General features: G+C 68.1%; 1 protein-coding gene across 5 annotated transcripts in view; it reads right to left on the bottom strand.

Annotated features, from left to right (window-relative positions):
- LRP1 (LDL receptor related protein 1) overlaps positions 1-12838 on the bottom strand; it is a 159921-nt gene continuing 147083 nt past the window's right edge. For all 5 annotated transcript variants that reach the window (XM_067529664.1, XM_067529665.1, XM_067529666.1 and 2 more), the window contains exons 69-89: positions 11628-11734; positions 11310-11442; positions 10761-10880; positions 9633-9755; positions 9118-9264; positions 8642-8776; positions 8007-8126; positions 7438-7706; positions 7167-7345; positions 6622-6728; positions 6076-6192; positions 5522-5698; positions 4852-4992; positions 4316-4489; positions 3742-3903; positions 3144-3318; positions 2663-2767; positions 2268-2332; positions 1898-1988; positions 1504-1648; positions 1-1342 (exon numbers count right to left, since the gene is read on the bottom strand). In XM_067529664.1, the coding sequence (XP_067385765.1) occupies positions 1202-1342; positions 1504-1648; positions 1898-1988; positions 2268-2332; positions 2663-2767; positions 3144-3318; positions 3742-3903; positions 4316-4489; positions 4852-4992; positions 5522-5698; positions 6076-6192; positions 6622-6728; positions 7167-7345; positions 7438-7706; positions 8007-8126; positions 8642-8776; positions 9118-9264; positions 9633-9755; positions 10761-10880; positions 11310-11442; positions 11628-11734 (2933 nt within the window). In that variant the 3' untranslated portion in view covers positions 1-1201. The remainder of the gene's footprint in view (positions 1343-1503; positions 1649-1897; positions 1989-2267; positions 2333-2662; positions 2768-3143; positions 3319-3741; positions 3904-4315; positions 4490-4851; positions 4993-5521; positions 5699-6075; positions 6193-6621; positions 6729-7166; positions 7346-7437; positions 7707-8006; positions 8127-8641; positions 8777-9117; positions 9265-9632; positions 9756-10760; positions 10881-11309; positions 11443-11627; positions 11735-12838) is intronic.

Here is a 12838-nt window from a genome sequence, read left to right as displayed (position 1 = left end):
CTCGGTTTTTTAAAACTTTATTTATAACAATCTCGGTGTTTAGTTGTAAAGTAATCCAGCAAAAGTTATGAAAACGCGCCCGCCCCCGCATGCGCTTCTTCGGTCCCTACTAGAAAAGCTACGTCGTCCGGGTCTGGTTTAAAAAAAGGCCTGTCGGAGAAACGCGGCGAGGGGAAGCTGGGCCCCGGGGGACAGCCGGCGGCGGCCTAGGGTGGCGTGGTGCCCAGGGTCCCCCCTTTCTGTCCCAGGAGCATGCACTACACACGGCAAAGGAAAGGGACCCCCGCCCCCCGGGGCAGAGGGAGACCCACGCAGCCCCCCCCGCGGGGGGGGGGATCCCAGGCCACCTGCTCTGGGGAACGCCAGTGGTGGGGCGGGGTGGGATTGGTGGGAAGGAAGGCGATTGGTGGGATGGGGAAAGGGGCGGGAAGGGAGGTGATCGATGAGGTTGGAGTGAGGAACTGATTGGTTGGGACGGGATTGCAATGGCCAATGGGGACAGGAGGGGCGGGGCCAAGGTCAAGGGGGGAGGAGCTCTCGCCACTGTCACCCTTGTGCCATCTGGCTCCTCCCCCTGCAGGTGCTGGCGGAGGGGGGAGGGGAGGCTGCGTGTGTGAGGCTGGGGGGCGGGTTTGAGTCACCTGCATGTTGGCTCCAGCCCCATTTGTTCGTAGTTTTGGGGGAGGTGGGGGGTGGACACGGTGCCCCCGGGACCAGGGCATGAAATCCATGGGTACCCCATCGCTTGGAGCCGGCAGCTCTGGGGGGGACGAGACTAACCCTGCCTGCTGCCCCCCAGCCAAGGGGGGATCCCCCCGGCTCCCCAGTCCTAATGAGCCAAGCCTGGTATCCCCTCCCCGCCACTTCAGCCCCTCGCGGGCCCTGCTCTGACCCCCCCGTCTGCCCCCCCAGCTTCAGCCCCTGGCTGGGCCTGTGCCGAGCCGCCGGGAAGAGCCTGAGCCGGCTGCGGCCCGGAGGCGGGGGCGCTGGCCGGGTATACGGGTAATAATACTGCTGACATATAAAAGTAATAATCCTTCATTTGTACATTTATACAGTGTCTGTCGCCCCCCCAGCCCCCGCCTCCTCGCTTTAAATTGGCTTCTTTTCCTAAACGGCGGCACCGCAGCCCCTCCCCCCCGTCTCTGCCCCCCTCCGTGCCAGGGGGTTGCCCGACTCCCCCTTCCCCCGTCCCTGCCCCCTATGCCAGCGGGTCGGCCAGGTCGTCGTCCGCGCCCCGCGACAGCAGCTCCCGCTTCTCGTCCGTGCTGGCCAGCGAGTTGCGGCTGTTGTGGGCTCCCATGTAGAGCGTGGCGTAGACGGGGTTGGTGAAGTTGGTGGGCTGGCGGGGTAGAGCGAGGGGTGAGGAAGGGCATGAAAAGGGGGAACAGAGGGTCCCCGCAGGAGCCCTCCCCCTTCTCCTCTGCAAGCCCAGGATCTGCCCCCCACCCCTCCGCCCCCCCTTCTCGGCTCAGTCCCGCGCCGGCCCCGGGCAGCCCTCACCTTGTCCGGGTCCAGGGCGAAGTCGGCATCCAGCAGCTCCCCCACGTCGTCGTCTGGCTCCCCCTCGTACATCTTGTAGGTGGGGTTCCCGATCTCCACGTTCATGGCGCCGTTCGTCATGCGCTGGTGCTGGAAGCCCTTGGCGCTGGGGGGGCAAGCGGGGGGTCAGCGCCAAGTGCTAGCGGGTGGGTGCGGGGGGGGGGGGGCAGCCGCAGGAGGGGCGGGGGAGACGGCCAGCCGGGTGGGGATGCAGTGAGCGGGAGGAGAAGGGCTTGGGGCACGCCCCACAGCAAGGAGGGGTCCATCCATATCACAGGAGCAGGGGCCCACAGCCAGGTGACCCCATGATTAAGGTCTCTGCCCCCTGGCACCCTCCCCAGGCCCAGCCACTCACCCTTTAACCCGCCGCTTGTACCAGACGACGGCCAGGACCAGCAGCAGGAGCAGGAGCAGCAGCACGACCGGGATGACGATGGAGGCCGTTCCTGGGGGCAGGAGGGGCAGGCGGCGCGTCAGGGAGCGGCTGGGGAGCCCCCGGCCCAGGCAGTGGGGGGGGGGGGCTCCCCACTGTCTGGGGCGATTGCACCTGGTGCCGGGGGGACTCAGCTGAAAGGGATTCTGGGATTTCAACGGCGGGGCAGTGGGAGAAGCCGGCTGTGTGGGTCGAGACACCCGCCCGCCCCTTCCTCCTCCCCCCATGCTGAGAGCTCAGCGCATCTGGGGCCCCCAGGGGGCAATGAAATGCCCCTCCCCCCCATACATACGGCCGCTCTGCTGCTCGCTGACCACGAACTCCTCGCACCGCAGCCCCCTCAGATCTGCCGTGCACCTGGCGGGCAGAGGAAAGCGCAGGGTTAGAGGGGGCGGGGGGCAGGTGGGTCGGAGAGCAGGCAGGCGGGGGGCTCGCGGACCGGGGTGTCCGTGCCACTCATGCCTCCTCCGCTGGGGGGGGGATGGGACATGCCCCATTGCTGGGGGGCTCTGCTGAGATTCGGAGCAGGGGGCACAGCCAACGCAGTCCCTACATGTGGTTGGACCGGGCGCGGGGGCTTTGCCATGGGAACCCGTCCCCCCCACCAGCGCCAGGATGCCACCGCGGAAGCAGCCGACTGGCAGAGCCGCCCCCCGGCCCCGTCACCCTCCCCAGCACGGCGCTTACTGGCATTCCGGCATCTGCGTGGCCCCGTTGATGGTGCAGGTGCCGCCGTGCAGGCAGTAATTGTCGCAGGTCAGGCAGGTCGGTGCCACCTTGCCGTCCGGACAGCTGCGGGGCAGAGAGGGGGCGGGGGTCAGCGCGCTCCCACTGCCCCTGCCCTCCCGCCACGGCTGCAGCCAGGGCCAGCGGCTCGATGCCCCCGACTCCGAGGAGATCCCCGTTCTCCTAGCGCTGCCCCCCAGCCGTCCCTCCCCCCAGGCAGGCTCAGAGCGGGGCAGCAGCCCCCAGATGCCGGGCGTGGCTGGCACCATTCCCTCCCTCCCTCCACCCCAGAGTTAGCCGCAGGGGCCCGAGCTGCTTCCCGCTGCGAGGGGCCAACGGGGCCGGCCCCAGCGAGCCCCGGGGGGAGCCCAGCAGCCACGCAGGGTCTCGGCGGCCGGCCCAGCACCTGACGCCCGCCCTCGCCAGCCCCCCGGGCACCTACGTGCAGGTGACGTCGCCGCTCTGCTTGTTGATGTTGCACTTGCCCTCCTGGCAGCGGAAGCATTTGCTGACCTGGCAGCGGGCGCCCTCGTACTGCGGCAGGCAGCGGCACTGCTTGGTGCCGCCGGCCGTCAGCTGGCACAGGCCGCCGTTCTCGCAGTAGTCGAAGCACTGGCCTGGGGGGGGAGAGCAGGTGGTGGGAGTAGAAGGGACGGGGGAGGACGGGCCCGTGCCATGCCAGGCCCCAGACCAGCCCTCGCCTCCATGCCCCTTGCTTTGGCTACTCCCGCCCGGGGGGCTGAGTCTGTGATTCCAGCCCCTTCCCCGCATGCCCCACGGCCCCAGCTAAGCTGCAGTTTTCTCCACCTTGCCCGCGAGGGACAAAGGGGGACCCAGGAGTCCTGATTCCCAGGCCCACTGCTCTAGCCACAAGGCCACGCTGCCCTCCCCGCAAAGCCGGGGCAGCGATCCACTGACGGGCCGCGTTGCACGGCTGGCATCGGGAACAGAACCCAGGAGAGCCCCGATCCCGGTGCACGGCTCTAACCCACTGGCCCCCTCCCCCCCCAGCTCCGGGGAGTCCGGCCCCGCCCACTCACGGTACTGGCAGCGGTCCCCGAGGAAGCCGGCCGGGCAGCGGCAGCTGGGCTGGTTGCCCTGGTTGACGCTGCAGCTGCCGTTGTTCAGGCAGTACTTGGCGCACACCTGCTGGTTGCACCTGGGCCCGGTGAAGCCGGTCGGGCAGCGGCACGTTGGCATCCCTGGGGAGAGGCGAAGGCGTCAGGGCCACGGGACTGGTTCTGGGGGACGCTGGCACCAGATCCCCCGGGCTCCGACCCCTCTGCCCGGCCGTGGGGCACTGAGGGCAGCTGGATGTGCCCAGTGGGGAATGAGCTCTGGGGCAGCGGAGTCTCAGCGGGTGCTGCTGGCCCCTGCCCCAGTTCTTCCCCTCACGCTGGCACGAGGGGCATCAGAGACACGGCCCAGCTAGCCCCATATCCCTCTGCACCCACAGCTCCCAGGCAGCACAATGGGCCCCCCCAGCCCTGATCTCAGCCATGCTGGACCAGCCCCACGGGCCCAGCTGCCCCAGGTATTGCTCCCCGGGCTGCGGCGGGCGGCAGACGTGGGGGGCAGTGCCCTGGGTGCCCCAGCCCCGCTGCCGCCCCTCACCTGACGGGGAGGCGGCGCAGGTGCCCCCGTTCTGGCAATACTCCCAGCACTGGTCCAGCTGGCACTTCTCGCCGTTGTAGCGCGGCTGGCAGCGGCATTTGGCCTGCTTGCGGGCGTTCAGGAAGCAGCTGCCCCCGTTCAGGCAGACGAGGTCGCAGGTGTCGGTGGTCGGGACTGCAGAGCGCGGGAGAGGGGTGAGCAGGGAGGGGCGGGGTCACGGGGGCGGACGTGGAGGGCACAGGGCGGGCGGAGGGGCTTGCACCGTGCCCTCGGGGGGCACAGCTCTGGGTGTATCAGGACGCCCCAGCCTTCACCTTCACAGCGCCAGTGGGGGCAGGGGACGTGGGGAGAACGGCCCTTGGAAGAGACCTCGGGAGATGAGCTCTCCAGGGTCCCCTGGCTCCTGGCTGTGCAAAGGGGGCGTGGCCTAGTGGAAGGGGCGTGACCTGATGGAAGAGGGCGTGGCCTGTTGGAAGTGGCGTGGCCGGGTGCAGCTTTCTCTCCCCCCCCCCCGCCCCCAGGGTGGCGCCACGTACCGACAGGCGAGACGGTGGGCGAGGCGATCACCACGCACGTGCCGTTGTCCAGCCGCTTCCCGTTGGGGCAGGTGCAGACGGGGCCGCTGGGGCTGAGTAGGCAGAGCCACTCGCATTTCTTCCTGTCGCAGGGGTTGGTCACTGGAGAGAAGGCGGAGGGGTGTCAGGGTGAAGGGAGTGCGGGGGGGGGACACAGCAGGGCACCCCCCCCAGAGGTGCCCATCCCCTGGGGCTCTTCCCAGGCTGCCCCAAGACACGGGGTGGGGGCTGACTTCGCCCCGATACCTGCCCGGCATCTTCCCTTGTTAGCTCCCCGCCGTTGCTCCGCTTGGCTCTCTGGTCCCTCCATTCCAGGGCAGGGCTGTGACTCCCCACGCGGGGAGGTTTCGGGGGGGGTCTATCTAGGGCTGAGTCCTCTTCCCCCTCCTCTGTCTCTGTCACACTTGGCCCGAACAACCGGCCCATCTCGCCCAGCATCCAGCCCCGTCCCTGCCGCCCCAGATCAGACTGGAGGGGGCTGTTCCAGAGGTCCCGACCCCCCTCTCCTTTAGGGCTAGCCAGAAAGGGGTGTCCAGCACTGTCCCCCGAGGGCGTGCTCCGGGCAGGGCAGAGGGAGAGAAGCGCTGCCCTAGAGGCCGGGCAGTCCTGGGGTGGGGGTCCCCGCGCTCACCGTCCGGCTGCTTGTACTGGTGGTAGAGCACGACGTCGGTGGCGTGGTTCAGCCCGGACGTCAGGTTGGTGACGGGCTCGTGGCCGAACTTGTGGATCTTGAAGATGCGGTTGTTGATGTAGGTGACGCCGTAGATGTAATCCTCAAAGATGTCGATGCTGAAGGGGTGGCTCAGCCCTGGGGGGTCGGGGCGGGAGGGGCGCCGAGTCAGCGGCCGGCTGTGCTCGGACACCTGCGTGTCTAGTCAGAGCGGACCAAGGGCCCCTCTACCCCGGTATCAGGCCTCCTGCTGGAACAGGGGCGGGATGCAGCGTGGAGAGGAGAAACCTCAGGGCGGGGGCAATTCTGCAGCTGCTCACTGATGCCCCCCTGTGGGCAGTGAGGGAACAGCGCTGTTGGGACTCTCCAGTCCCTGTCTGTGGGGCCGTGTGTCTGGGGGACCATTTGCCAGATCCCCACCGCACTGGTCTCCAGCCGGGACGGGGAGCTGGGAGGGGGGCGGACGCTGCTGCCCGTCCAAACGAGACCTCCCCACACCCGCTGCAGCCCCTCACCTTTCTTGTTATCGATGGCCACGACGGGGTCGGTGCCGTCGAGACGGATGCTGCCGATGACGGAGAGCTTGGCGTCGGCCCAGTACAGCCGCTCGTTGTGGTAGTCGACGGCCAGGCCTGCGGGGAGACACGCGCTGAGACCGCGCCGCCCGCAGCCACACAAGGCAGGAGAGTGGCGGGCGCTGGTGGGGGGTGAGCTGCAGCACGGCTGGCCAGATGCCCCGGAAGGGCCAAACGGCAGCGGGGACTGGCTCCCTGAACCCCCAGGTTTGGGCCCCCCAGGAAGAGGACAGACGGCACGGACGTGGGGACAAGCGCCTCGAAGGGGGGTTGGTTCCATTCCCCCATGTTACACTGGAGGGAAGCTGAATCATAAAGCAACCTACCCAAGGTCACGCAGCACAGCGGCAGAGCAGGCAGCCCGGGTGCCCTCACTAACCAGTGCTACCTGCCTGAACCCACGCGGGGTGCAGTGTGACCCACAACCTCGCACTGAGCTGCTCTGCTCCCCGGCTCACCCCGGCCCCCTCACCCGGCTCCGCTCACCCGTCGGCCACTGAATATTGTCCTGCACCAGCGTCTCTCTCATGGTCCCGTCCATTGCGGCCGTTTCGATCTTGGGATGGTTGCCCCAGTCTGACCAGTACATGGTCCTGTGGAGGGAGGAAAGGCCGGGGGGGTCGGCGTGGGGACCCTGCTGGCGGGGGGCTGTGCATTCACAGACACTGCGCTGCCTCGGGCCCGCAGCCCCACGCGTCAACGGCCCGTTCACACCACAGAGACGACGGACGGAGCCCTGGCTCCATGAGGTGATGGGGAGAGGCCAGCGAGGTGACTGCCCCGGGACAGGCCAAGAGGCTGGCGCGGATTAACCCTTTGAGGCCCCGTCGTGCCCCAAGCGGGGCGCCCAGAGCGCTTGCGCCCGCAGGGATTCCCCCACCCATGCACCCCGGGCAGACACACAGACACCCACGGTGGGGCGCTGAGACTAACGAGCCTCCCTGGAGTAAGCTGGGGGGGTATGTGCCAGGGGAGGGGGGGCTGGATATGAGGCTGGGCTGAGGGTCGGGGGCTGGGAGGGCATCTCTCACCCTCGCAGCGGGTCGACCACGATGGCGTGGGGCTCGTCGATCATGCCAGAGATCAGCGTCTTGCGGTTCTCGCCCTTCATCTGCGCCACTTCGATGACGTCGCGCCCCGAGTCCGTCCAGTAGATGTTCCCGGCCACCCAGTCGACGGCGATGCCCCGGGGCATCTTGAGCCCCGAGATCTGGAAGGCAGAGAGAGGCAGAGCCTCAATGCCCCTGGCCTGGCCAAACCTGCCCCAGGCCTCCCTCCCCGGAGCCCTGGGGGGCCACTCACGTTGAGGTGGGTGACGCCGCCGTCCAGCTGCCGGCGGTTGCGGTTGGAGGCGGTGGAGGCGGCGGCGGACGGCAGCTCGCGGTAGGAGATCTTGCCCGTGTGCCAGTTGGTCCAGTAGATCTTGTTGCCCTTGACGTAGATGTCCATGGCGTCCAAGCGCACGTTTTCGTCCCCCTGGAAGGCCGGCTCGTAGGCCGAGTTGGGGTTGAAGGGATACATGCTGCGAATCTTGTTGTCGTCGGCGATGTACAGGATCTGCTGCTCCGAGCCTGCGGGGGGGAGATGTCGGCTGGCAGGGGGAAGTGCCCGGGGCCCACAGGAGCGCGGCGCTGAGGGGGCGCAGGGGAGGGGCCCGGCTCGGCCTGCTCTGGGCAACAGGACCAAGCCGCAGCTCTGGCTTGTTGCATGGGGCAGGGACAGAGCATGTCCGCGTGGGGAGAGGCGTGGGGGGCACAGGGAGGGATGGAGATGGCTGGAGAGCGGGGGTCCCGGCAAAGGACGTCACCCAGGCTGGATGCACCCCCAGCCCCGCACGTGCCCCATTTGCCCACCCCCACGCGCCCCATTACCTTCCGCCTTGCAGGTGTGATGGGTCTTCATGAAGTTGCGGGCGCAGCTGCACAGGTGGGACCCCTTGGTGTTGTTGCAGAGCTGGGAGCAGGTCCCGAACGTCAGGCACTCGTTGATGTCTGGGCGGGGGGCAGAGGCGGACGGGCCGCTGGTTAGCCGGGGTGGGAGCCCTGCCCCGGGGCAGCCCTACGCGAGAGCAGAGCGCTCCCGGCCAGGGCAGGGATACGGCCGCTCACATTGGCCATGGGCTGGGCACTCCCCAGCTGCTGCCTGCCCGGCCCGGCATGCCAACCACGTCCCCACCTGGGCAGCCTTCCCGGGGCGCACTGCCGAGGCAGCGTGGCCTAGTGGGCCAGGCACTCGACGGGGACACGGGATTCCCGGCACCGGTCCTCTGAAAACCAGGCTCTTTTTCCCCAGAGGCCTTCGGCATCCTGGGAAATCTTGACTCGTCTCCTTCAGAAGAACATCCCCGGAAAGTCAGCGCGCCGACGGCTAGGCCGGGTGTGGCACGTGGCCCTGCGAGTGTGCTGCCTGCTGGGCAACCCCACCCCGGTCCAGCCCCTGGCCCTTGCTGAAGCAGAACCCCAATCCCTGGCGGGCAGGCGCCAGGCCGGGCCCAGCGGCATGGTACCTTGGCAGATGTTTTTGTCGGCTGCTTTCTGGAAGCCGGTGTGGCAGGTGCAGTACACGGCCGTCTGGGACTGGACGCACTTAGCCTCCTCCCCGCACATGGTCACGTTGGTGTGGCAGCCGTACATCTTGGGATCTGCAAGGGGGGGGGAAGAGCAGGGCAGCCCGTCAGGGCGCGGCCAAGGTCTGAACCAACCGCCACGCTGCCCCCGCCACGCAGGGTGGGGACTAATGCGGAACCACAGCAGGACAGCGGGTTTCAGGCCTCTGGGGAACACGGGGCCCAGCCCCGGCGGAGGAAAACCTCAGCCGGAGAGAGCTGCTGGGACAATCGCGACCCACAGCCCCCTGCCACCCTCTCCCCCACAGCTCTCCGGGTGCCCCTCAATCCTGACCCGCAGCCCCCTGCTTTTCCAGCCCGGCCCCCCAATCTCCCCGGCTCCGGCTCAGCCCGGCCCGGCCCTCCAGCCCACTCACCGCCCTGGAAACACTGCTCCTCGTCCGAGCCGTCCCCGCAGTCATCGAAGAAGTTGCAGCGCAGGAGGGAGCCGATGCATTTCTTGTTCTGGCAGAGGAACTCGTTCTTCTCGTGGCTGCAGCTCTTGGGTCTGGCGGTGGGCGACTCTGCGGGGCCGGCGGGGCAGGGGTCTTGAGACAAATGCATGAGGGCAGCCCTGGGGGCCCGGGGCCCCCCCCCAACCGCTCTCCCCAGCCCCCGAGACACATTCCCTGCCCCAGGATGGATAAGATGGGGAACGGTGCAGGGAGGGGGCTGGGAGCCAGGACTCCTGGGTTCATTCCCAGGCTCTGGGAGTTGCCGCTAGTGATTGGAGGGGAGGGCCGGGGGCTTGAACGTGTGGGCTCTGTTCCCGGCCCTGCCTCCAGCTTGCTCCGTGGCCGTCGCTAAGGCGGGGAATCCTGCCCGGGGCCTGAGGCTGCCCCGCTCCGAGCGGGGTGATCCCCGCCCCCCCGGGGCGCTAGGGGCGGCTCACCGCAGTCCCTCTCGTCCGCGCCGTCTCCGCAGTTGTCCACGCCGTCGCACTGGCGCCCGATCCACAGGCACACGCGGTCGTTCTTGCAGCGGAAGGGTCGGCTGGGCGGGCACTGGAACCTCACTGCGCCGGTGGCAGAGACAAGCGGAGACGGTGAGAGGCGCCCCGGCCAGCGCAGGTCCCCCCCAGCACCAGGATCCTGACCCCAGCGCAGGGCTCAGCTCATGGCCTGGCTGGAGAACTTGGCTCCAAACTGGTCTGACCCCCAACTCCCTGGAAACCCCCCAGGGTCACCTGCCTCCTTTCACAGCCCCAGAAACTCTGCTGGCCTCACCCCAGACTCTGCCCCCTCCTGGCTCCCCCCAGCTCAGCCCCTCCTTCCGAAAGCAGCCCCCCACGTTCGCACTCTGACCCTTCCCTCCTGGCTTGTCGGCCCTGAAATGCTGGGGCACCCCCAGCCTCGGTCTCCCCCACTAGGCCGGTCCCCTCCCGGTCTGTGAGCTGCCCACGAACACCCGGGTCGCACGGGTCCTGCCTGCTGCCGAGCCAGGCATGACTGCCGCCCAGCTCCCCCGTCTGCACCCCACGATCTGGCTCAGCCCTCCACAGAGACCAGGGGGACTGGGGCCCCCGGTGCCTAGTGATGGCAGGGAATCGACTGGGGGGGGGGAGAGCAGGTGATCCACACCCTGCGTGGCAAAGGAAGGCAAAACCCCCAAGGTCACCTGCCTTCCTCTGTGGGCTCCACCCTGACATGGTGCTCCCCCCACCCCAACAAACTGTTCCCCAAACCCTCTGCCCCCCCCAGGCTTATTCACCCCCCCCACCCCTGCCAATCTGACCTGGGGACAAAGGCCTTCCTGCCCCCCAATCCAGCGCTGGGCGTGACCCTGAGCATGGCCCCAGCCGGGACAGAGGATTTTTCTGGGCCAGCTCAGGACGCCCCCACCCCGGCCGGCCGGGGCTTCATTTCCAAACTGTGCGTGTGATGCACCTGTGCTTCTCAAAGCCCGCCCCCCCCCCTCCCCCAGCAGTGCCATCTCCTCCCCTGCGGAGGCGGGCAGGCCAGGGTGCAGAGCCGGGGGGACACGCCAGCAGCCCTGCACGCCGAGGGCGGGGGTCACTCACAGCACTCCTCGGGGTTCTCGTCCGAGTTGTCCCCGCAGTCGTCCTCGCCGTCGCACTTCCACGCCAGCGGCTTGCACAGGGTGTTGTTGCACTGGAACTCGTCCAGGGGGCAGGTGCGCACTGCGGAGGGGGGGGCGACGGGCGTCAGGGCCCGCACGCGCGGGGAAAGGAGGGAGCCGTGCCTGGGACGCGCCGCGGGGGGGGACAGGAGCTCGGCGGCGCCTATGGAGCCCCCTGCTTGCCTTTGGCCGGTGCTTAGAAAGGAGCCCGGGAGACTGATCCCAGATCAGGCCAAGCAGAGCGGGCCCAGCGCACGGATCCGGGGGGGGGGGACACCCAGCTGCAGGAGCTGAACATTCGGCGTTCCTGCCCTTTGCTTCTCCGAAGGCGCGGCTGCAATTCAGGTACCCGACTGCCCGGGCGTAGCTCCGCGCCAGCGCGGCTGGCAAATCGGCTCCCTCGATCGGGGCCAGGGTTAAGCCTGGGCCGCGATGCAGAGGGCGGATCGGGGCCATGGCGGGGGGAGCCCTCCGGCAGCGCTGCCGTTACCTCCGGTGCCGCAGTTCTCCTCGTCGCTGCCGTCCATGCAGTCGGCGTCGGCGTCGCAGCGCCAGCGCATGGGGATGCAGTGTCCGTTCTTGCACTGGAACTGGTCGAACTCACAGCGCGGCGTGCAGTCCTTCTGCGAGGGGGCGGGGTGAGGAGGCAGCAGGTGAGTGGGGGGTTCCCGGGGGGGGGGACAGGACACACAGCCAGACACGGTGAAGGATCCAGCCCCCAGGTGCCTGTCCCGTTCCCCACGGGCAGGAGCCCAGAGCCCCGCTGGCACTGCCTGGCCCGGGCAGCCACCCCCTCTCCCGTCCATACCTCATCGGAGCCGTCGGCGCAGTCGTGGTCCCCGTCGCACTTCCACCTGCCGGCGATGCAGCGCCCGTTGGCACAGGAGAACTCGCTCTCCGAGCAGGGCCTGGGGGCTGGAGGCAGAGGGGAGAGAAGACGGGGGCGCCCCAGTGAGCCAGGGTGGGCGGGGGTGCTGCGGGGGGAGGGGGCGCTGCCCGGCTAACCGGGCGGGAGGGAGCTGATGCAGCAGCACCGGGGGGGCCAGGGGAAGAATAGGCAGAGCCGGGGAAACGTCCAGAGAGGTGCATGGCTCATACTGGCTTCAAATGCCACCTCCAGCCCCCAAACGCTCCTGGCTTCCCCAGAGGCAGGAGGGGGGCAGGGAGGGAGGAACAGTCCCTAATCCCACCCCCTGTAGGGTCCTGGGGTCCCCCGTGTGGAAGGAGGGGGGGCTGCCGAGACCCACCAGAACGGAGACCGGTCAGCAGCGCGTCTGGCACCCCCTGGTGGAGGCGGGGGGGGACGGACGGACACGACGGGTTGGACGCGTTTAATCTGCTTCCCCTAGAGATGAGCCCGCAACTCAGAGCTGCTGGTTCCCACCGCACAGCTCGGGCCCGGCGAGGGGACGCCCAGGAACGCAGGGGGTGCCAGGCCATGCTGTCGGGGCTCCTGGCACTCCCTTGCTGCTCTGAGGGTCTCCCCGGCTGATTGCTACAGCTCAGAAAGGGGAATCCGCTCCTGCCCCCTCCCCACCTCATTGCTTTGCTGGCCCATGGACCCTGCTCCAGCCTACAGGAAACGGAGGTAGGAGGGAGAGGCACAGACGGAGGCTGAGGCTGGGGCGAACACACCAATCTGGGTCCATTTGCAGAAGCAGACGGGGCGGGGGTAGAACGTGGAGCTTAACAGGAGCCGGTCGGACGCTCACTCTGTGACGTGGGGCAACAGACACTGGGAGATGAAGCTGATGATGTTCAGAATGACTGTGCGGGTCCATCTCTCCCCCGCCCCTCAGCCCCTCTGCTCCAGGGTCGTTTATTTATTTACTGGCGGCTTTACATGGAATTAAAAGATTTTGGCAGGAACCTACCTCTGAGCGCCCCGAAACGACAGTGTGAAAATGGAGAAAAACGTCAGATGAGGTGAAATGACACAAACTCAAATACACAACGTGAGAGCAACAAAAAAAAAGTTACATCCTCAAGACTGGAAGGAGATGGGTGGGGCAAGGACCG

This window comes from Emydura macquarii, unplaced genomic scaffold (assembly GCF_026122565.2).
Source record: "Emydura macquarii macquarii isolate MOO-44397 ecotype Brisbane River unplaced genomic scaffold, CSIRO-AGI_Emac_v2 contig_2994, whole genome shotgun sequence".
Taxonomy (NCBI): domain Eukaryota; kingdom Metazoa; phylum Chordata; order Testudines; family Chelidae; genus Emydura; species Emydura macquarii.
The sequence above is the reverse complement of the archived record's forward strand: the minus strand, read 5'-3'. Positions and strand labels throughout refer to the sequence as shown.